The following is a 25,436-nucleotide window of genomic DNA, read 5'->3' as shown; positions in this document are numbered from 1 at the left end:
ATTAACTGTAAATGAGGGGGGGAATGTTTCCATACATGAATATAGCACATACTGATCAAACCTAATTCTCTGTACTTTTTTGAAAATTTTATACTCGGTGATCATTTTTATTGTGATGGTGAAAAATCCTCATTTTGGAAAAAGCACATTAAAGCTCCAAAGAGTTCATGTTTCTTATTTAGGTTGTGAGTATGCCAGTTTGGCTCCACTTAGAGAACTTTCAGGCTTAGTGGGGAATGGGAGCAGCCTAGCCACATCAAGAAGGTGAGAGTAAATCACTCTGCTTCTCAGCTCCCTCTCCATGAAGTTAAAAACAATTGTCAAAACAATAAAAGATGCAGCAGTGAAAAGGAAAAAAAAAAAACTATTACAGATAGAGAAGTGGAGGGAGAGAATAAGAAACTCCTTTTATCTACCTTGCTGTGGATAGAAATGGCATGTAGTAATGGGCTGCGCAAACTTAAGTACTTCAAATCGGTTTGACTTAGGTCCATTGCTAGGAGACAGGGTTCTTTTGGAGAGACTACGAAACAATCTGCAAATCAAGCCTTATCTCTAGGTCCTAAGGACAAAGCAATGGAATTCTGTAAACATTTTTTACTCCTACAGAAACTCAAAGACATTTCCTGGAAAGCCACTTGGAGTTACAGAAACTTGAGGCACCAAATCTAAAATTAGTTGCTTTTCAATGAATAAAAAGCTCTGTCTTTTTATTTGTTTGTTTCTTCTATGTAAGAGAGAATCATTTCTTTTCTTATTTTTGTCTATGATTTGCACCCAGAGTAACATTTTGGCCATTTTTTTTAAGAGTTCATGGTATACAATATATTAACCGCTATTATTCTCTTAAAAGTAAATAAAATAAAATTAGTTGCTACTAGAGTCTACCAAAGACTTTGCTTTCCCACTTTACAAAGAAGAATGCTGCAATGCATCATTAATTTATTTCTCGGGGGGTGATTTTGTTAATCCTATAGGGTGTATATTTGCAGCAATATTTTTTTTTGTTTATAATTCTCTAACTTACTTGCTGTGCTCCTATACATCTCATTAAAATGGGAATTAAAGAATGCACAATCCATAAATGGAGACTTGATAGCACTTCCACATATGAATGATGTTGATTCACATAAGACTTTCCTGAGCATTTAGTATTTTCTACCCTAGACACTGAAGCTGAATAGTTAACTGAGTGCCTTAAAACAAAAGTGCGCTGGACAGCAGCGCTGCACCTCTTTGCAGCCTCCCCAAGTCATTCCTCTGGCTTCAATTTCCCCTCTGGCCAGGAAAGTCTAATGGCACAGTTCTCCCAAGTTTTTGTGCATTTTGTTCTTGTCTCCAGAAGCCAATCATCAGAATGATTCCCTAAACCTGAGATTACCCTGCCTCGCTTTAAAAAAAGCAAGCTACATTTACCATAGTATTTTTTTACTACAAAATGTGCGTATTTTAAAAAATTATACTGATATTTTTATCAGAATTATTCTCATTTCTGCTCTTCTTATAAAGCTGAATACCATTCGTGTGCTCTATTCTAACTCCAACTCCCCCAGGCCCTCCCTTGTTCTTTTTTATTGTGTGGTTTTGTTCATTGTGAGTCTCTTCATGAATACCTATCACACATGTTATACTATGTTTGGGTGGCAATGCTGGTATTAAAATTTCACAAGTATATATGTTGCTCTGTTAATCCACATCACTACCCATCTTGTTTTTACAGTGAACTTCAATGCCACCTCGGAGATCTTTTCCACTGAAATGTAACTGCTAAAGTAGGTAAGCTGAGGAATCCTTTTTCATTCCTGGTAGGCTTTGAATAAAAATGTCCAATCTACTTTTATTATTTTTCTCCAAGCCATAGTCAGAAATAATTTCTTGTTACTTATAATGAACTTTAGTCAAAAAGTTAAAGTTTGGAATTGTATTTTAATTCAATTTTCTGCATTTAATAAACAGAAAATAAAGCACATGGAGTAAAATGGCAAGATAATGAAGAATTACAAAAGATATGATTGTCATATTCATCTACCATGTTTCCTTAAAAATAAGATCTAGCTGGAAAATAATCAGCCTTGAAAACTAGAGATCAAAAACGCCAGCCCCAAGGCCGGGGATTTAGCTCAGTAGTGCCACCTCTTGCCTCACAAGCGCAAGGTTCCCAGTTTGAGCCCCAGTCCCAGAAAACAAAAACAAAAACAAACCCCCAAAACAAAAAACAAAACAAAACAAAACACGCCAGCCCCAGTCAGCCTATGCTTGTTTTACTTCCCTCACAGAGCAGTCACCTAGCAGGAGAATAGGGAAGACAGTAAGCTGCAGATTGGCCGACTGGGGATGGCATTTTTCATCTCGAGTTTTCAAGGCTGATTATTATCTGGCTACGTCTTATTTTTGGAGAAAGAAGGAAGAATTTGTATGCTACTTTAGGTTTGTAGGCTACACCATCACAGTCTATAGACATACACTCTATTTTCCTCTCAAGGAAAAAAAGTTCTCTCAGTCAAAAAAAGTCCTTAAATTGTACATTATTTTCAATTCTTACCTTTATCCAGATTTCCAGGAGACACAGCATTTAAATCACCAAACTGCAAAACAATAGTCATTTGTACAATAGTTATTATCAGGCAGAATAAAATAATATTCTATCAGCCTGTGGAAAACACACCACTCTACGACTTTTTAAAACTGTAAACTAGTGACCACTTTGATCTCTAACTCCATGAGTCACATAATTTTCCAATCAAACTTGTCAAATTTGAAGTTTAAATTATGTCACAATTTAGCTGTCTTTGCCTCTTTGCAGAAAGCTAACAATTTTCTTTGTCTTCCACACTCTATTTTACTTTTTATTATTTCAACTCAGCACTGAAAAAAGGAGGAGCCAGAATGACCCAGATGAAGACGAATGTGGTGAAATAAATTTGGGAAAGCCTCAGTCTAGCAGGACACTTCAGTACCACTTCACACACATGGCCAGGGAGCTCAGCTGGAGTCTACATTAGAGGAACACGATCCAGCAGGTCGGCTAACCTCTACTGGATAAAATGAAAAATGTAATAAGAGCACCAAAGCTGAGAGTAATCCTTTTTACAAAAATTTTAATTTTGTGTCTCCCTTAATTAATTGCTATTCTTCTCTATTAAGAAAATAGGATCCCATGAAAGAAAAGGCATCTGATTATTAGCAATGCGGGCAAGAGTTCACAATAACATGGAGCAATTCATAACCTTCAACTTAGATGCTATTTTCAATTTTGGTTCAATAGTTCCATGATAATTTTACAGTGGGAAAGTACATTTTAAGCATGAAGAAAGATGGATACACTAAGTAAAAAATTAAATAACGGGTAACAAAGCTAATCAGAAAAAGGCCTAGTGAAGCACAAAGCATCCACTTTTTAAAATGGTAGACATTACTTTTTTTTAACATACTAAATCATTATTAGAAATTCAGATTTCTCAATAGGCTTAGAAAGGATGAGACAGAAATTCTACTTACATTCAGAAGTTTGCTTATAAAGAGTTCCATGATAGGAGTATTTTTTTCATCTACAAGGTATGTCTATAAAGTAATAAAACTGATCTTATTTTGCAAACATACACACATTGCTTTTTTTCCCCCACCTAAGAAAGTATTGTTCTTCATAGTAGCTACCTTGTGAGCTTGTACATTTATTCCAATTTCTGGGATTCTGGAATTCCTCTTTGACAATCAATTTCAAGAGTTAGTTTATGCATCATTCAAGAAAGTACATCTTGTTACTTTACATCCAATTGTGATTCCAAATTTTATTCATTGCACTTGGTTCTGGGATGATTTTCACAAAACCAAATTATCTTTATCACAATTCAGGGTACTTAAAATAATGTCATTTTACTCTTCACGATTTCTTAGCATTTCAGAAGCAGTTTAAGAAGAGGGCTTCTGCACCACTGTCAAGCCGCGGCAGCTTTACTGTTTACTGGAACAAATGTGTAGCCTCCCTAGGTGACTGCTTTGAAGGAGACAGGGATATGTAACTCTCAGAATGCGAGTTTGAAAGTCTGTGCCATTACTTTATAATGCATATAAAAGCATAAAATAAACTGTTGTTTTGAAGTTGTTCCTGAACCACATGGGTCAAAATCTTGCATAAATTTAAATAAAATGCAAAGTATAAATTATATAGGATATCTTGAATTACAGAATATAATCTAAGCAACAAAAACCAGAAGGGACTTTTAAACATTTTTAGTATTCTTCATATATTTTAGAACTATAAACAGAGAATGTCCAAAGCTGAAGAATCACTAAGTTATCTCTACTTGATACAACACATAAGATATTTTAATGTATTTTAAGTGAATATTTAATGACTCTTAAGATCCAGTTCTAAAAACAAGTTGGCAGTGATGATCCTAAGTAGATCTCTATGCTCATAAAAAGTGAGTTTAGATTGACATCTTTTATCCAAAATGCTTAGAAGCAGAAGTGTTTCAGATTTCAGATTTTTAAAGTGTTGGAATATTCACATATACATAATGAACTATCTTACTGATAGAACCTAAGTCTTAACAAAAAATTCATTTGTTTCATATACACTTTGCACACCTAGACTGAAGATGATTTTATACAATATTTCTAGTCTACCTCTGTTTTTCACTGCAACCCATCATATGAGGACAGGGTTGGCATTTTCTACTTGTAGTTTCATATTGTTACAAAAAAGTTACAGCATTTCACATTTCAGATTACTGGATCAGAGATGTTGAACCTGCCTTCAATTTGCTGTTGAAAAATCTGTTGTTTGTGACTACTGCTATAGGTAATTAATAGGATCACACACATGGCTGGGTGTCTGTGCAAATTTTCTTCAAAAGAAACATTGCACTTAGTTGCTCCTTAATTCTGAAAACATGACAAGTTTCTTAATGTAAAGATTTTTCTTAGAAAGTGTCCACTTATTTTGAATGAGTATATTTGATTATTCATGATGCAAAAGCTAAAAGAACCTAAACTAATAAAGTTCTGGTGGTGATTATTACCACTAGTGAAATAATATCCACACATTAAAAGTTGGGTACTTGTCACTGAGCTCTGTGCTGGACAGTGTGTCTCTGGGATTAATCACAAAGTGCTACCCTTATAGCAAATAAAGATTTTTTTAAAAATCCAGTGAAGAGATAAGATTTTAATACCATATATAGCTGCAATTAAAGCTTTTTATATGCATTTTACATGAGGAATATATGTATTATATATATAATTATATGGAGAAAACCACTTCAGTCCTACAGACAGACTGGGTCAATCTGGAGAATCAGTTTCTGCATTCATTTATTTAGCCAATGTTCATTCAGAACTACATGCAGAGAGCACTGTGCTAACCACCCTCAGTCAAGGAAACTCTATTCCTTATGCCTATGACAGTCAGAAGTGGTTTCTATTATGAAGGACAGGTAGGCTGCAGAAAAATGGCACAGCCCTGGAAACCTTAGGGAAAGTTTAGGCACAGAGGGTCAAAGCCTTGGCAGTGATGGAAATCAAATCACAGGAGTTTATTGCTTCAGGAGCAGGTCGCAGTAGCAGCAAGAAAAGAAACGAACAGTGGCAGAGAAGGTTTGAGAGTGGGCATAAGGATGTTAGTACCACAGAGAGCAGATAGATGACAGAGACCCATTATTAGGCCAGCACAAATCAGAAAAAGAAGAGGAAATGATAAAGGATTGGATTTAAAAAAAATGGAAGCAGTAGCTCCAGACACTGGAGAAAATTATTGTTTCATAGTTTTCCCTGTGCACAAGGAATGAAGGGGGCTACTATTCGATGTGACATCTTATCATCTAAAAAGTACACTCGTGGTTCTATGCACGGTAAGTCTTCTTTCAAATATTAGGACCACAAGTGGCATTTTCTCAACATCTCTTCCTCTGAAGAACCTTTTCTTGACAGGCTTATGCAAGGCAGACAGTTTAGATTTTGGAGCTACTGAAAACAATGCACTGATTTGTCTATCATATAATAAGCACGGTGGTGCTGCATTTGAAACCAGATATTCTGACCCTCACTTTAGCAAAGAAAGGGAAGAGGAGGGAGAAGAAAGGGAAGGGAAAGGGGAAGAGAACAGGAAGGGAGAAGAACGAAGAGAAGGGGAAGGGGAAGGAAAGTGAGGGGAGAAGAAGGAAGATCCATGCATATAGGAAGGAATATGAATGAAGGGACTCAAAGGTGTTCTGGAGATAGAAAACGTGGCATTCAATGGATCTAGGAATTAAAATGCAGTCAGCCAGAAAGATAAATGGAATACTGTGAAGTAAAAATTAGAATGGGCCACAGACAAAGCATGCTCTTGTTTTCAAGAGAGACTTTCTATCCTAGAAACCATTTCCTCTGAGTCCTAATTAAGGGTCAAAATAGAGAGCACCGCACAGAACTAGACTGAGAATGTATGCTCAAGGCAGCCATGGTCTCTTCGACCACAGGTTCAGTATAAGACTAGAAATGGCCATGAGGCCTAAGGAGGCAACCAGATAGTATAGTCAGGACAGCTATGAGCAGGATTCCTGACAGAAACTGAGCGAGACCCTAACTCTGGCCAGGCAGTTGAGGGGCAATGCATTCTGGAACTTTGAGGGTGGATTCATCAATGAGAAGGGGTGAGACATATGGCAGGGACAGGAGGAAGCACAAAAAAGTAAAACACTAGAAGAGTCCTACCATCAGCAGGTAGTAACTGAGTAATATTCAGAACAATTCAATTCTCAAACTATAATAGATTCCTATTGCTGGTGTAACAAATTACCACAAATTTGGTGAATAAAAAATACATGTTATCCTACAGTTCTGCAAGTCAGAATTCCAAAATGGGCTGCATGGGGCTAACCTCCAGTGTTGTTAGCATTCTCTCTTTCTCAAGGCTCTAGAGAAATTTTCCTTTTCAGCTTCTAGTGGTTGCTTCTAGTGGTTTGTTCCCCGCCTCTTCCCATCTTCTAGGAGAGCAAAGTCAGCTCAAGTATTTTTAACACTGCATTCCTATGATACTGATTTCTGTTTCTTTTCCACTTTTCAAGGCCCTTATAATTATACAGGGCGCACTCAGATAATCCAGGATAATCCCCCATCCCCTTTTAGTGGTACTAGAGATTGAACCCAGGCCTTTGCACTAAGCTACATCCATTTATTTTATTATTTTTATTTAGAGACAGGGTCTTCCTAAGTGGCTAAATTGCCTGGGTTGCACTCAAATTTATGATCCTCCTGTCTCAGCCTCCCAGAATGTTGGGATCACAGACATATGTTACCACACCCAGCTCTATTTCCATATTTTAAGGTCAATTAGCAACCTTAGTTCCATCTGCAATTTAACATTCCCCCAGATTCTAAGGATTAAAATAGATAGTTTTGACTAGTGATGTAGTTCAGCGGTAGAATGCTTGGCTAGTAATGTATGAGGCTCTGGATTCAATTCCCACTATGGTCAAAAGAAAAAAATAAAATAAAATGTACCTACATAAAGTTTTGGAGGACTTTTTACTGCTATCACATAAGTTACTGTCACATTTGCCTGAGGAAAACACTATGAAACTATTATTTTTTCTATATAAAAGGAAATACACCCAACCAGATTAAGCTATTTAGTACATGCTTTGTTTTCTGTTCTTCACTAGGGGTGTAGCAGGGTGTGGTGGTATCTAGGAAACAATCTTCTATAATACATCAGTCATTTAAGACATTTGTATTTTATTTTTCAAGTATAGACTTGTGACTTTTATATACAATTTCCTACCAATCTGAAAAATTTTACTGTATGTATTTCCATGTTTATGTTATACACACACACACACACACACACATATATATAATTTTTTTTTTTTTTTGTACTGGGGATTGAACTCGGGTCCTTGCGCTTGCAAGGCAGGCCACCGAACTGCTGAGCTAAATCCCTGGCCCCATATTTATGTTTTTAAAAGACATTCATGCATCTAAGAAGTTTATTAGTACCACAGAGTGAAAAGTTGTTAATGCTATACAAGAAGTCAGTATAGAGAAGAGAAAGAAGTGGACATTGAAATTGAAAAAAAATACTATAGTAAGATCAGAACAGCCCTAAACTCCATATTCAAATGAAGGCAGACCAAGCAGCTCTAATATGAAAGTCCTGCACTAATGCACAAGCTACGTCCTGGTTCTCTTGATGGTCTCGTGAGGACCAGCCTATAGCACCGATTGTATCACAGGCAGCCATGGGCCTCAGAAAACCTTCTTGTGTTAGCACCATCCCATGATTCTGTAGAGAGGCTGGCAGCCAGATGCTAAGGTGCTGGCATGCAGTTAGCTGATAGGCGGGACCACAAACGCATTTATAGCCGATCACAGAAGTAAACCTCACATGTTTCCCTAAGCATTCCTGCTGACTTGGGGATCATGATCATCAGCAGCTGACAGGTCAAATAATTGAAAGTTTTAAGTAGAAAAGGCTACCCATATGTGGGGGTATCAGCTTCTCTACGAACAGTCTACACAAATTTGGAAAAAAGGGATGTTCTGGGATCAGTCTACAGACCACTGCTGGCATCAGAGCAGCTTTATATGTATGAAAACTATATATACGTATTTTGCCAGTTACTGCCAATGAATCACTGGCTCTAGGAAAGAGAATTTTAAACTGTTCTAAGCACTAAGACCAGATGACTATAAAATTCTCTGAAATGGTTTCTATTGTCTGGAATAAGATGTCTTCTTGGAATTTATTTTACTTTTTAAATTGTAGAAAATCTATAATAAATCCTTTCTCTGCATTTTACAAGTACTTATAAAACCTTTCATTCATTCCTACTAGTTAAGATTTAATTCAAGTGTAGCTATAATTGTATGGTTAGACCTAATTATGTTTATGCTTCTTCCCTAATGTTGCCATTTTCTTTTCTAATTGACTTATTTCCCCAATCTATTTTGTTGGTTGTGTTTTTCAAAGCATTGAATTAGTTTGCCTCTGATTATCACTTTGGCTACTTACCAACGAATGCTGTTGGTTTCTTTGTAATTCTATGAATCATTTGACTCAACATTCAAAAATTGTCTGCAGGCTATTTTTTCTGTTACAACACAGTATTATTAAAGCCTGTGTGCTTCATATTATCAGTCTATTTATTTTAAATGCTAAATTTATCTTTATAGGGTCCAAAAACTAAAACATCTAATTGTACATATTATTACTTGGATAGCCAGTGCACAATCAATTTTTAAAAATCTAATCTAGAGCAGAAGGTAATCAAATACAGTCCTGTGTGATGCACGTAACTTCAATATTTATATATTTATGGAAAGAAAATAGAGCTCAGATCAGATACCCGCTATGTGCATGTCTGTTTGCCCACCCTACCTATCTACTTATCTACCAACTACCGACTTGCTTAATTGAATCCTTACAATGTTCTTGTGGAGAAATGGTCCTTATGCTTATTTTGTTGATGAGAAAGACCCAAGCAAAGATTATATATATATCCCTGATCAAAAACTGTTAACTAATGGCATCTATTTTGAATGCTTTTGACAGTGGAGAGAAATTTCTTGAAATCTGAATTATAAGTGGTTTTAGCAGACTATTATTTTCTTTAAACATCTCCTAAATTATAACCAAATTCATCAAAACATCTTATGTCACACATTGGTACAGGGTTTCCCAACTGAGAAAAGATACATGCTAACTTTAATTTCCAATTTTACATCTGCAGGGAATATTAGTGTTTTTTTGGTTATATCTTGGGTTCCTTATTCTTTTTCTATGTTGACCCTATATAATTTCAAATAGTTTTTATTGAAGTTTGCTAAGACCAAAATTTCTGTTAGTTTGTTCCATACACAAGCACATTTCATTGTATCACTGTTGTTCATCCTGCTCTTTGGGACTGGCCAGGTGTCTTAGCTATGTGTGCCACTGGCCACTCTGCACACGGGGCAGCATATTTATACCATAGCTTCATCTCTCAGGCTTTTTGCCCTCTGGGGACATGGCAATATATGTACATTTGTACAGTTTCAAAATCTGTAAGAGGCAGTCATGAGACACCATGCAGGTAGTGAAGTGTTCACATAAGAATACAGGCCTTAGCTGCTTTAGAAAAGAAAATCAGTTTCAAAACCAGGAGCACTCAGCACCACCCTCTGTCCTGAACTCCACACTATGGGGAGCCCTGCTTAGTGGATGTTCCTTTTTGGATCTTGCGTTTTCCTCCTATCCCCAGCACTCAAGCCATACTCCTGCTATCTGTAAAGCTCTGAGTTCCTTTCCAGGCCTCTACAAGATTCTTCGTTAAGTCTACCCATTAGAGGAAAGAAAGGATAGCAAATACAGGGCAGCGGTTTGCAAAAGGTACAAAACAATCTGAACATTAATTAGGCTGAGGTGTCCACACATATGAACACAAAACTATTCATAAAGTAAGATCGGCATGGACGCAGAAGAAGAGAGGTATTTGTGAGCCAGAGGCTGGCTATGTCTATGTCATCATTTTCTGACACAGAACTTGTAGATGGAAAGTATTAAATTTAAATCCAGTCTTCCCAGTTTCTATCAAGATAACATTTGTCAATCTGGGTAGACAGATTTTATTTACAGGTTGGTTCACAACTTTTAAAGTCTTTAGACATAGAAATACCTGGGACCCTGCAAACATTAGGGAAGTGCATATGAATTATGCAAATAAAACTGTGGGCGGCAGAGAGAGAACCTTGCTCCTAACAAAACTGGCTCCTCTTGAGGCCACTTGCATCACGTAAAAGAAAAGCATAGCATTAATTTATTGCATCAGAGAATAGAATTTAATTTGTATTATACCACGTCTGTTTTCAAAATCATTAACCAGAGAGACAATGGGGTTGGAGGTAGAAACATGTTCTCTTGTACCAAGAAAATCTTTACAGCAAGTGTAGTAGCTTTGAAGTGTTTGTACTATCATCATACCAGACCCACACTGTTGTAGAGAATCTCTCATTCTTATGACATTTTATAGCAGTGTGTTTCAGCACAATGACAATACTAAGAAAAGCAGAAAAAAATTCCTATCAATTGAAGAACTTGCCCATCTCAAACAAGAGTTATTTCTTTATCAGCAGGACAAGAACCACCATCTTCACTATAAAATCAATCTCCACACCAGAGTTGGGCTAGGGACAGGCAACACTGTGTGGCAAGGGTGCCAGTAGGTGGAGCTTCACCCTTGATCTATGCCACGAAATCTACACCTAGCTTGCACTTTGGTTGGGCCTGTTCAAGCATCACCACTCTTCTATACCAGTAACTTAGTAGTGGAGTTTGCTGAAAATTATGTGCTGAGCTTTTTCTGAGGTCTACAGTGCATTTTGGTCACTGAAGGACTTTAAGAAATTTAATGTTTGTTCCTTTCCCAACTTCTAGCTACCTAGTTGTAAGCACTTATACATCCCTAACGTGTTACGGAGGTTCTCTGAAATATTCTAAGAAAGTGCAGCTTCTTCTTGGTCAAGAAGCTTTTTTACCCTAGAAACAGTATATGAATCGTGACATCTAGTGAGATGTCCAGTAAGTTAGTAGCTTGCCCCTCCAACAGTCTTTTGTATTCCCTCCCTTGAATAACTTTTTACTTATTTTCTAAACTTATTTATTTTGGTACTTAATTTGGGTTGTGTTTAGATTACAGTATAAGCAAAATTCTCTCTATACTCTGAAGAGGAGAGAAGAGGCTAAACCTCAGAGCCAGCAGGGAAGGAAATACCCAAGGAATAGGTATCCCAGAGGGAAAGGCTCCTTTTTCAAAAGCAAGGAGACAAATGAACAGAATGACAAGCCAGGAAAAGGGAAGAAGAAAAAGGGACAACTTCTACAGTGCTAATTCTATGTCTCCTCCATGAAGTCATTTATAAATGACTTTCAGGTTATTAGAAGTTATGCTAATGTAAAGAAACAGATTTACAGCTAATATTAAATTCTGATACACACACACACACATTGATTTTGGTCTGATAATCTGGGTGGGTACAAAGTAGCCTAAGGTTGTAATTTGTTGTTGTTTTGGGGCCAATTTGGCTTTTCAACTGCAATTTAATTTCCATTAATATTTAATTTAGCTTGTATATTCTAAACACCTACTAACAAAACAAGGAAGGGGTAAGGGTAGTAGGACTTTCAGGAGACATCCTGAAAGGCAAATGAAAAAACCACAGAACAAAATAGCAAACACATATATTAGGAATTTAGTTTATTTATCACCATGACAGCGAGAATGAGTATGTGTACACCTATATGTGTTTATATAGCATGCGAGAATGAGTATGTGTACACCTATATGTGTTTATATAGCATGCGAGAATGAGTATGTGTACACCTATATGTGTTTATATAGCATGGAGTTGTACAGTACAGATCAAAATAAATTAATTAAAAATATCCCTATTCTAAGGCGATATACAAAATAATTTATAAGTGAAAAATGTTAATGTGAATTAAGCTCACTGAGTAAGATAGCTCTTTTCCTAGTTAGTTCTACAATTTGCAAATTTTGATTTGGGATAACTCTGTTTTCCTCATTGGTGAAAATGGGATACACTAGTACATCTTTTGTGGGTAAATATTTAAAAAGAATGTAAAGCCCTGATGTCACAAAGACTGACTTTGATTAGAAAATTATCAATAAATGAGAAGCTTTAATATAAATAACAGTAACAACTTTGGAAAAGTATTTGGCTTAGTCACTTTCTTGTCAGTGAGACACAACAGCTGACATCTGCAACTTCAAAGGGGAGAGGTTGTTTTTGGTTCAGTCTGTGGAGGTCTCAATGCAGTTAGTTAGTTCCAGGGCAGAAGCCACATCTGCCACAGAGGAAAGCTGCTTACCTCATGGCAATGGGGAAAGAGGGCAAGGGGAAGAGCTGGGGAGGGAGCGGCTCACAGTGATCTACCTCTTCCAATTAGGCCCCACCACTCCATGGCAAACAGCCATAAAATCATTAGTCAACTACTCTACTTACGAATATAGTGCCCCCAGGATCCAGTCACCTCCCCAAAGCCCTGCTTTGCCTATGAAGCTTTGGGGGGAACCACAGATTTAAACTATAACACTATTTCAAGCATTTTCTAAACTACTACTTTTCCTCTTTTTTTTTTTGTCCCTGCAAAATATCTCGGCTTGGAAAACATTTATTTGAAAATGTTCTTTATCACAAGCCTATTGTTCCACAAGCACATTTTTAAAGTATTCCATAGCTGCAACAGAATAATGCTCCCTGAATTTTTCTTTGGTTTGGCTTTACTTTAAGCATTCCTGCTTAGTTACTATGGTTGTATTTCTAACAAATGGTAGTTTTTCACTGAACTTTTATTTCCAAAGCTTGAATGTTAAATTATTGCTCTTCTTTAATTATTAGGTTGAAGATTTTTTTCACTTCCACACTGATTCCAAATCAAATTTGAGGAATCCAAGGCATTTTTTTTTCTATAAATGGTAAATCCTTATTGGTTAAAATTTTCCCTAAAAATATTACTGAAATTTTATCTTTTTAGTACTGATATTCACAACTGAATAGATGAAGAATCTTTTATTTTAAAAAGTTGGTCACAGATGTGGTATAGATATAAAATAAGTGTAATTATGATAAAAAATATAAATCTACTCAATTAAAAATGTTGTCCAAGAAAATTATTTTGTAAAGCAACCAAAATGTTATATATTCAATGAATAAATTCCTATACAATATTTATGGTATTCTAAACAGCTATAAAACTAAAAAAGATTTTTTTGCTCCATTTTTCTTGTCAGAATATTTTATATTTTTAACAATTTTAACAGATGTGCAAACAGATGTAGCTTGTTTATTTTGTTTCTACTCTTAAAATTTCATCACTGCCAGAAAGCCTATGGGCACATTTGATATATTTGAATAAAAATTTGAAAAACTATATAAATCCTAGCAGTAAAAAAACTCAGGAAGGACAAAGGGAAGAAGAGAGGGAAGGAAGCCAAGAAGGAAGGAAGGAAGGAAGGAAAAGGCAGTTCTGGAATTACAAACGTATTAAATACCTTATAGGAAGTACTAATGTAGTAGCAGATTGACATTTTAGAAGAAAACTTACAGGAACTATAATGCCATTTCTAGTTTGGGGGTGGGAGTCCAGTACGTGACAGTGCTCCTTTCAACAACTGAAATGATATTGTTACAATAAATACAACAATAATATTTCATGTAGCTGTGTATTTTGTTTGTAAATGGAACATGTGTACATCTCTCCTGTTGCTCAAATAATACAAATAATGTTAATTTTAAATTTCATTTATTTAGTCCATAGTATTGGAAACATATATTAATTGTTCTTAAGTCACTTCAAAAGGAAAATCCTTTGCCTTTCTTTGGACCTATTTAGCTGTCTGACACTTCTCTCTATGAAAGCCCCAATAATATGTGAAACCAATGTCCAGAAAAGTCTGTGACTATTTTATAGGTTCCTCTTGATGACTTCTAAACTATTCTTACTCCAATTCTACCCCAGCTTGGAGCAGGTAATGAGCACAGTAAACTAATAGCAAAGACTCTGGTGTGAAAACTGCTTGATTTCAAAACCTGATTTTTACAATTTAGTAGCTGTAAAACCACGGGTAAGTTACTGGATGGCTCTGTGTCTCCTTTTATCACTTGTATAGGTATAACAGTGTCCACTCAAAGGGTTGCCAGTGCCTGGCACACTGTGACCATGCAGTGGTTAGGTTCCCTTGAAATCTTTGGCTATCCTCATCCAATTCTTCCTCTTTACACCTGAACTTATTTAGGGTTCTGGTACTTGAATCTCTGATTTCCCATGAAATCTGACCATGTTCCCACCACCTTGGATATGACCTGTGCACGCTGCCGTGTGCCTCTGCCGTTCTCCACCCCTTACCACTGGTCCTATCAGGCAGAATAATTATCCATTGTCGTAAGCCTCTGTATAGCTATGAAGTATACCCTAAAATGTACTAAAAATTCACAGTTAATCATTATTATTGAAATCGTTATAGTTTTGATTTAGAGTAGCTACATAAGAAATATTTGTTTAATTAATTAACTAATTTTGGAGATGAGAAGCCTGAGTTCAACACAAAGAGACATCATTTGCCCGAGATAAAGCCATTATAAATAACAGAATTAGAAGAATTCAGTCCTACCAACTCAAAGTTGTCTATTATCTTGAAGCATTAAATGTTCAATTGTGTAAACCACACAAAGAACCATGAAATTAGTAAATTGTGTAAGATCTAGAATGAAAAGTAAAAATACAAACAGTAAAAATGCAAACAGAGATGACTATCTGACACAGTATGGGGGAGAAGGGCTTCACGGAGGAACTGATTTCTATGTCATGAGGTAGGAGTTGGAATGGGCAAACAAAGGTGGACCGAAGGTTGTAAGTAGAAAGAAGCATTTTATGCAGTGGTCCAGTAATGAGATAAGCTTGGTGAATGAGAATAAATAAGAGCCACTGTGACTGTAAACAAAGGAGCAGGAAATAGGAGGCTGAGGTTGATCGGATTGAAAGGGCCAAATCATACAGGACCTTGTGAACCAAGGGAAGGGAAAGCCTGTGAGTTTCAAGGGAGGGATAACACAATCAGCTTTGCATTTTCATAAGATGACACTGACTGTACTCTCTGAGAATGAGAAGCCTTGGTAACTGACAGAGACAGAGGTCAAGATAAGACATCAAAAAGATGTTGTTCAGCATGTCAACAGGTGGGACTGTGGTTCCATTTACTGAAAAAGAGGTATTTGTAGACAGATCAAGTGTTGAATTTAACTGAATGTATAACAAGCTTTCAATAGTGACAATTACTGCTTTCACAGTGATTGTTATTATTGATGATTAAAAGCTACTTGCTGTGATTGAGGGAACAGTGAATTTTATGGGCTTCACTGGATTTTATTCTGATGTCCTCCACTGTGTAAACAGGCACGTCTGCACTTGGTATTTGGAAAGGAGAGTCACTCTAGGGGCTAAGAGAAGGTAGGCATGCTATCATGTGACAGGAACAGGAGATAACAGTCTTCTTTTCTTGAATTTCCTTCTCCTTTTCCCCCAAATGAAGAAGTCTTAGATATAATATGGCCATGACCAGTAGGTTATGGTAGGAAACAGGTATTTGAGGTTATCAATGCTGTACAGAAATGTCAAACCTAGAAAGTTAGGCTTAATTTGTCTTCTAGGCCAAATAATGGACTGTTGGGCTGAAAATGGCTCAAATGATTTTTCTACAAACTGAGTGAAGGTAAAGTAAGCAGATAAGTCAAGACATATGCTTATATCTTTGATTTTACAGAAGGTAATTTGTATCTATTTTTTCATTTAGATTTTATTCATACATCCTTGCCTCTTTTGACTGTCATATTAATTACATTGTTACATATAGTTTAGAAAAACAAGAATAACAGATTCTCTGCCCTGGCTGAGGCCAACAATCAAGGCCAAATGCACTTTTATTTCTCCTGAATACAGGGCAGCAGAACCACTGGCCAAAGGAACAAGGAACAACCTAACCATGTACGCGGTGAATGCCCAAGGAAGAAGGCAAGCAAGGAGGGTCTGGAGTTCCAGGGACTAACAAGGAACCAAACCAGCTATTGTAAACTTTGAGGCCCTGAGGGATTTGACTCCCAAAGTGACTCCCTTTTCATGGCACGCTAGATTTGGAGACGAAATCCAGAGCAACACATGCTGTGTTCGTGAGGGTTTAAGTAGGAGCTATTTTGGGAAGGGGTAAATTGTTTAAGACCGAGCCATAGAACAACTACAAAACCACTTTACTTTAGGGTTTCCAGTGTTCCTCTACCACACTGGCTATAGAAAAGACAACCATAAGAGAAAGTCACCGAGAGCAGGTAGGCTAGATATAGACCTGCAGGGAAGTTTTAGCTCAGGTTGGAAAGGACACAGAGCCCTGCTCTCTGGGGTGAGGAGCCAGGCCCGGTGTGTGTGGCTTTCAGAGAAGGCTGGGTCTGAAAGTGCTGCCACTAAATCCAGAAGTCTGCTCGAACCCCTATCCTGCTGCAAATATCCAGAACAGATCAGGGATCTGACTGTCTTCATCATTTACCAACATGAGCAAGGATATGCTAGGCTTGGACAGCTGCCACCACCTGGGATGTAGAGGGACCTCTGGAGCACTGTGTACCGCACAAACCCGTAAGACATGAAGCTAGGCAGAGAAAATCAGGACTTGCTGGATTCCTACACTGCAAATCCTGGAAAGAAAGTACTCATTAAAAAAATGTAGAGAAACTGGTTTTTAATTTTTTTCCAGTGGCATTTTGGGGTTGGGTTTTCTTCTGTTTCTTTTATTTTTTAAAAATTTGTTGCTTTTTTCTTCTTTTTCTTGTGTGTTCTTTTCTGTTACTTTTATCAGATTCTATTAACTTCCTTTTACTCCTTAATAGTTTACTTTATCTCATGATTCTTTCTTCTCATATTCTATTGCTTTCATTCTCCCATTCCTGACCACCTCTGTCTGTACTCATATAACCATTGAGCTTTATTAATCTTTAGATAGTTAAATTTATGCTATTACTGTTGAATTCTTTTCTATTGTAAGTGGAGGTATAGTTGTTGCATTTAGTAGATATTTACAGCATGTCAGTATTAGGTTTTTGTTTAGTTTTGATATTACAATTGATCTTGCTTCTATGGTTAAGAGTAGTATATTATTCATTCTTATGCCATGTCAATATCTAAAATTTCTTTAACACCATTACTGTTGCTGACTTTGCTGCCAGTGCCAAGGTGGCATAGTTGTTGTTATTAATTGGTCTTCTGTGTATGCTAATATCTGGACTCCTCTGTGTCATTAACAATACTGCAGTCCATTCACAGAGAACTAGGTGGTGGGCTGATTACAGGGCAACCGCTCTCTCAAATTAACCATGGCAGTGTGATTTCAAGACAGAGGCAAAGGCCTAGAGTCAGTCGCATCCACACTGCATGACTGAAAAGCAGACACCAACTGATGTTATGTCCACACTAGCAACTGCAACTATAATGGAAATGAAAATGTCAGCTCCACCCCAAAAAAGAAAACAGAAAGGAGAGAAAAAAAAAGAAAGAAACATGAGAAGACAAAGTAAATACCTCTTAAAATCCTCAACTTCTTCAACAATGGGGAAGTAATCAAAAGCCACATAGTTGAATTATTTGAACTTATAAAACAGAAGATAAAAAGCAGATCAGTAATATGTATGGGGACTCACAGACGATATAAACAAAAAGATAATGGACTTAATACATAAAACACTGAGCTGAAAGGAGACAACGAAAAAATCTAGTTGAGCTAAACAAAAGAATACAAAATATGAATGACCAGTTTAGCAAAAAATTAATAGTCCAAGAAGAGGTGCCAAAATCCAGGAGATTAAAAATTCCACTGAAAGTATGGGCAACAGGAGTGATCAATGTGAGGATGGAGTGTTAGCATGAGAAGATAAGGCTGATGTTGGTGACCAATTACTCAGAGATACCTTAAAAATAGCAAGAGAACATCAAAAATGATCAGACAGCTGCTGGAAGATGCAAAAAAGATTAAGATTAATTGGAATTAATGAAAAGGAGAAGAGAGCACAAATGGCATAAAAATCCTATTTACAGAAATAACAGTGAAAACCATTCCAATACAGGCAAAGAATTTAACACACAGATGAGTGAGGCATACAGAATCCCAAACAGTCATGATCCAAAAAGAACTTTTCCATGACACATCAAGGTCATAGTCCCAGAAGCCCAACACAAGGGCATAATCTTAAAAACTGTTAGAGAAAAGCAATGCATCAACCAGAAAGGTACACCCATTGGAATTATAGCATATTTCAAAACACAAACCTTTAAAGGCCAGGACAGCTTGGAGTTAAGTGTTTCAAGCCACAAAAAAAAAACAAAAAAACTTCCAACCCAAATTTTCAAAATGGATGGAGAAATGGGGTCTTTCTATGAAAAAGAGCACCTTAATAAATTCATGACCACCAAAGCAGCACTTCAAAAAATCCTCAAGTTGCCGGGCGTGGTGGCTCATGCCTGTAATCCCAGCACTCGGGAGGCTGAGGCAGGATGATCGCCGTGAATTCAAGATCAGCCTAGGCTACATAGTGAGTTGTAGGTCAATCACAACTATACAGTGAGATCCTGTCTCAAAAAACCAAAAAACCAAAAAAACAAAACAAAAAAAAGCAAAATTTCAAGTATGTCCAAGAGACAGTGACAATACTAGTCACAATGACATAAAAAATTAAATACTTAGGTATTATTAACCCAAGTAAGGAAGTAAAAGACCTCTAAAATGAAAACTTCTATCACTCTGAAAAAGGAAAAATATCACTTGAGGAGGACATCAGAAAATGGAAAGATATCCCCTGCTCTAGGATAGGCATAATCAACATATTGGTATACTTTCAAAAATGATATACAGATTTAATGCAATTCTAAACAAAAGACCAATGTCATTTCTCACATATCTAGAAAAAACAATACTAAAATTTGTATGGAATCAGAAGAGACTCAAATAGCAAATGCAATCCTGGGTAACAAAAGCAACGCAGCTGGCATCACAATTCTACACTTAAAGTTATATTATAAAGCTATGGTGATTAAAACAGCAATGTGATTTAATGGAACAGAACAGAAGAAGCAAAAACAACCTCAGGCATAGACAGCTATTTGATATTTGACAAAGAGGCCAAAAACATACACTGGAGAAAGACAGCCTTGGATATCCACATGCAGAAGACTGAGTCTAGGCCCACATGTCTCAGCACCTACTAAAGAAAAATAGAAATTGATCAAAGATCTAAATGTTAAAACAGACACATTTAATATGCTGGAAGATAAAACAGGTAAAATTCCTGAAGACACAGGTATAGCCCACGACATTTTTGAACAGAACCTCAATGGCACAAGAAATAATATGGAGAATCAGCAAATGGGATAAGATCAAACTGAAAAGCTTTTGCACAGCAAAGGAAACAACCAACAGAATGAAGAGATGATCTACAACATGGGAAAAAAATTCTGCCAGCTATTCCTTGGACAGAGAATTAACATTAAGAATATATAAAGAACACACAAAAAAATACACTCCCCAAAATAAAAGACCCAATTATAAAATGGGCAATTGAAATGAACAGATAGAAAGAAGTACAAACGGCTGATAAGTGCATGAAAAAAACACTCATCATTGATGGCCTATAAAGAAATAGTATCTTGCTCCAGGAAGAATGATTACAGTGAAAAAAAAATCTAACAAGAACAAACACTGGTGAGGCTGAAGGAAAAAAGGAACTCCACATTGTTGGTGAGATTGTAAAGTAGTACAACCACTATGGAAATCAGTGTGGAGATTCCTCAAGAAATTTTTTAAAAAGTTCCATTTGACCCAATTATCTCCCTTCTAAGTATCTTTCCCAAAGAGTTAAAAATCATCATATTACAGGAACATATGCATATTCATGTTTATAGTAGCACAATGTATAATAGGTAGATCTTAGAAACAGTATATATGTCCATCAATGGATGGGTAAGGAAAATGTGGTGTTTATACACAAGGGAATATAATGTTGCCATAAAGATAAACTTGAGGTATTCATAGGTAAATGGATGCGACTGAGAACATAATGTCAAGTGAAATAAGTCAGACAAATGGTTTCTCTTATATGACAAAAAAATACATCTATATAAATAGGAAGTCAGAAGTTCAAATACTTCACCAAATTATCTATTCTGTTGTTTCCAAAGAATATATATACTATTTTGTTTTAATTATTTTACTAGTTTTAGTTCCTTAAAAAGAAAATTTTATAGTATTATCTGTTTATTTCTTTTTTGTGAAAATGTTTTTGGTCTGTGTCTTGCACTCTGAATAAGAACTTTGAAGATGATCTACAGTGTACTAACTCTTGTTATTCTCATTATTTTGTTATGAAATTTTGCTTTATTTTTTCATAAAATAAAAAAATTAAAGAAACAATGATGCAATAAAGTCAAAAAGTCTGAGGGAATGAATAGATCAGTCAGTGTGAGCAGTTAGGCAGAGGGGAAAAAGGGAATCAACAATAGAAAGATAATACAATGACAGTAGTAAGTCATCCCTTTCAGAGATAATTCTAAATGTGAATGGTTTGAAGTCTCCCTCTGAAAAGACACAGACTGGCAAAATAGATCAAGAAATGAAATCCAATAGAATGCTATAGACAAGAAACACACTTAATCAAAAAATAAAAGTAAGACTAAAACTCAAAGGATTGGAGACAACATCCCATGCAATGGGAACAAGAAATCATTGAGGAGTAACTATTCTATTTTCAGACAAAGTGCACAACAAGTCAAAACTGATCGGAAGAGGCAAAGCACATCACTACACACTGGTTAAAAGAACAATTCGAACAGGAAACAGTAACAATTAAAAATACAGAGACACCTAACACTGATGCACTAAACTTTATAAAACAAACACCATTGGACATAAAACAGAAAAACATTAAAATTATAATGGGAGACATCTCAATACTTCACTGTCACAGATCAACTGAACAAAAAGTCAACAAAGAAATATCAGAGTTGAACTAAGCCTGTGAATGGATGGGTTTGATGTTCCACTCATCAAAAACAGAATATGTATCTCTGCAGCACACAGAAGTTTCTCCAAAACAGACCACATACTAGACCATAAAGCATGGTTGGTACATACAAAAGAACTGAAATTATTCCACGCATAATTATTAGATCGTATCAAAATGAAAGTATCCGTGACAAAAGAAACTATAGAAATTATACAAACATATGGAAATTAAACAATATAATCTTAAATAATGAGTCACAGATGAAATCAAGAATGAGACAATGTCTAGATGAAATGATAATGCCAGTACAATGTAAAATAAAAGCAATAAAAAGGTCTTAAACCCCGAGTTGAGAAATCTTACAGCAGTTAATGTAGAAGCCAAATGGGCATTTTGCAACATCTGTATAAATAATGAGCAATAGGGGAAGATGTATATGAGAGAAGTACAGATTGTTTTGGTTACAGAAGTTCTGCCTATTATTTAAAAGCTACAGTGATTTGTTCTTAGTTTCACACATACCCAATTTATATCATTTAAGCACAATTACCTTGGACAATATTATACACAGACATACAGATTTGTGTGCTGCAAGAAGAGGAAAAGAGGACTACTTCAATTAATGTTCTGAATATGCGTAATAGTTACAGCCATCCCACCCTAACTGCGTCTGATCACATCTGAGTATGCTTGATGTGCAATTTATTTATACTGGAACACTTAGGAAGATCCTTGAAGTATTCTGATATGTTTTCATTTATACTTTATTATATTTACTAATCTAGGAAAAGCATCTACTAGTATTTATCTTTACCTTTTAAAATTTAACCGAGCACACACACATAGCTTAAACATGAGCATATCTTCTTTACAAGTTTAGGTAATCTATGTCTAATCTAGTATAATCTAACATGTTATAAAGTACCCCCAATTTAATATAATAAAATGAGTCAGTGCTGAATCATTTGAGCATTTGCATCTATTTCTCATTATACTACCTCTTATATCAGCTTCAGAATTTTCACTTATCCCGAGGATAAGACATTTTGATTACAAACTAGAAATTCTAACAGAGATATTTTTCCCCACAGTGTTAATGATTAGAAGCATGGGCTTGAAAATCACAATATGTGTTTACAAAAAGTCTTCTCCATTTATTAGCTAAGCAAACATTTAATCACCATGCCTGAGGTTTCTGCATAAACCTCAGATAGTTGTAAAAAGAATAAAATAGAGCCTTATCTCAAAGAAGGACTTAGAACTGTGCTTGGCACACAGCAAGTATCTAAAACATGCTAGCTGCTGCCACCACTGCCTCCTTTTCCCACTCCCCTCCTGCTTTCTCACCCTTCTGAGTCAGTCACTTACTTGGTTTTGAAGGGTGGGAGACAATCAAGGAATACAAAGGGTGACCAAAAGAGAATGAATGTTTAAATGAAAAAAACTTATTACAGTATTAGAAATACTGTATATTTGAAGTAAGGGATTAATGATAATGTGTATTTTATTGTAATACATATTTTGATTTAAACATTCATTTTATGTTTTATCAAATGTTTATGGCAACTTCTTCGTATGAAAATGTTACAGTCTGTCCTCATCCACTTCATTCACCCCATAGGGCACAGTGTATCCTCTGGCTCTTCTCAAAAATCAAAATGATTGTGAAAGGTAAATGTTTTAAATCAATTAAGGACACTGAAATAGCCCTAACAGCACAACTAAAGACATTCATGAAAGAAGACTTGCAGAACTGATTTAGGAAGTGGTAAGAAAGATGGGAAAAATATGTTTGAGGGGGAGAATGTTGATGGGGGTTATGGACAATGTGTCCTTACTGTAATTAATTTAAAAAATTTAAATGTTCAACACATTTTCTGGTCACACCTCATACATATTTAATCCTTTCATTTGTATTTCTGTCCCTTAGCCTTATCAGAAGAATTAATCCTTCTTATTTCCCATTCAATAGGTTTAAATCCAATAATTCTTAAGATTCTATTTTGCATAGATACTTTCACATAACACAATCTAGCATTTTATAATTCTCTCTCTCTCTCTCTCTCTCTCTCTCTTTTTTTTTTTTGGTACTGGGGATCAAACTCTGCCTCTTGAGCTTGTGAGGCAGGCCCACAGAACCACTGAGCCAAATGCCCAGCCCTATAACCCTTTGATTAAACAATTGTAAAGGATAGGGAAGGGGGAATAAGGGAAAAGGAAAAAATATGAGAAAATGTAAAAATGGAATTAAAGTGTTTGGGGGGGGCAGACGGGGAAAAAATGAGAACCAAGACCTGGCATGTAAAGGTACAAGATTCCAGTAATGAATGTAACTGTACTGTCTACCTAGAATGTACCAATAAATTAAATTAAAAAAAAAAGAATTATAAAGGGGTTTCACACATATGTCTCTCTGCCAGGCGGCTTGAACCCCCAGTGGTACATACATGATTGTCCCATGCATGGCTGTACCACTTCTACCGCCCACCCATGGTATAAGCTACCCCACGGAGCAGTTACACACACAGCACCAATGGTTCAAGCCAGCAGATATGTGTTCAGGACCCTTCACAATGATTCTACAGCCCCTCTTAGGTCTGAGGCTCACTTCAGTAAGAATCACAGCTTCAATAAAAAACTAATATACTTATATTAAAGTATAATTCAGTTTTTTGTTTTTAATAAAAACCCAGTGGGTCACAGCTCTTTCATCTTCTCTTACCTCGCCCATGACTGCTATGGGTGTTTCTCCTGTTGCCTGAGCAACACGATGTTCTACTAAGTAAAACATATACTCATCGTAGAGTAGACGGATCAAGTGGAAGGAGCCAAAGCTAGCAGCACTTCGTAAGGTTAAGTCCCGAATAACCATTGAGCTGTGCCAAGAGAAAACACATATATAACCAGTATTAGTGACAGCAATTAGAGATGGAGCTTTTATTCCTAGTAAAAGAAGTTGAGAGCATGAAACTTGCCGCAGAATAATTTCATTATTAAAAGCAGGTAGCTCAACTAATTTACACAGAATGTTAAAGACGTATTCCTCACTAAGGGTTGATTTTTATTAGAACTAGACAGGGAAGCACCATTTTATTACCGTAGGTATCCTCCACTTGCATTCTCCACTACTACTAAGGCAACTCAAAGTGGAAATCTTACTAATGCTAGCACTGTCATCTATAAATGATAAAAGGCTTTTAGGATATACTTTGGAAAAATATATATTTGAACAAGAGGAAGTGTTCAAAAATACTACAGAAAGTTCCCTGTGGTATTCTTGTAGAATACAGCAGAGTAAGTATGGGGATACCAGCAGCTAATTTATTAAAACATTCTAGTTTCTTACTGATTTTCTTTAAATTAAAGTGACTTATGAGCTGGGCATGGTGGCGCACGCCTGTAATCCCAGCACTCGGGAGGCTGAGTCAGGAGGATTGCTGTGAGTTCGAGACCAGCCGGGGCTACATAGTGAGTTCCAGGTCACTCTCAACTTCACAGTGAGACTCTGTCTCAAAAACAGAAAAAAAAAAAACAGCAAAAAAGCTCAAACTAAAAACCAAACAGCATAAAAAAAGGAAAGAAAAAGAAGAAAAGAAAACTAGTGCATCATTTATTTCACTTAAAATTACGGTCTCTCGCTGGGCCTGGTGGCACACGCCTATAATCCCAGCGCTTGGGAGGCTGAGGCAGGAGGATCACTGTGAATTCAACACCAGCCAGAGCTACACAGTGAGTTCCAGAGCAGTCTGAACTACAGAGTGAGACCTTGTCTCAAAACAACAACAATAAAACAAAACAAAACAAAACAAAATTATGGTCTCTAGGTGCATCCATTTACCTACAAACAATTCAAGTTTACC

The 25,436-nt window shown here is 36.3% G+C and overlaps 1 protein-coding gene across 3 annotated transcripts in view; it reads right to left on the bottom strand.

Annotated features, from left to right (window-relative positions):
* Positions 1 to 25,436, bottom strand: part of Rfx3 (regulatory factor X3) — a 264,034-nt gene that overhangs the window by 2,191 nt on the left and 236,407 nt on the right. For 2 of the 3 annotated variants that reach the window (XM_010640114.2, XM_010640116.2), the window contains exons 15-17: positions 24,299 to 24,452; positions 3,499 to 3,561; positions 2,543 to 2,585 (exon numbers count right to left, since the gene is read on the bottom strand). In XM_010640114.2, the coding sequence (XP_010638416.1) occupies positions 2,543 to 2,585; positions 3,499 to 3,561; positions 24,299 to 24,452 (260 nt within the window). The remainder of the gene's footprint in view (positions 1 to 2,542; positions 2,586 to 3,498; positions 3,562 to 24,298; positions 24,453 to 25,436) is intronic. The other variant, XM_010640117.2, reaches the window with a different exon arrangement.

The sequence above is a fragment of the Fukomys damarensis genome, unplaced genomic scaffold (genome assembly GCF_012274545.1).
Source record: "Fukomys damarensis isolate Sample0158 unplaced genomic scaffold, DMR_v1.0_HiC HiC_scaffold_31, whole genome shotgun sequence".
Lineage (NCBI taxonomy): Eukaryota > Metazoa > Chordata > Mammalia > Rodentia > Bathyergidae > Fukomys > Fukomys damarensis.
Note: the sequence above shows the minus strand (reverse complement) of the source record. Positions and strands in the feature narration are given on the sequence as shown.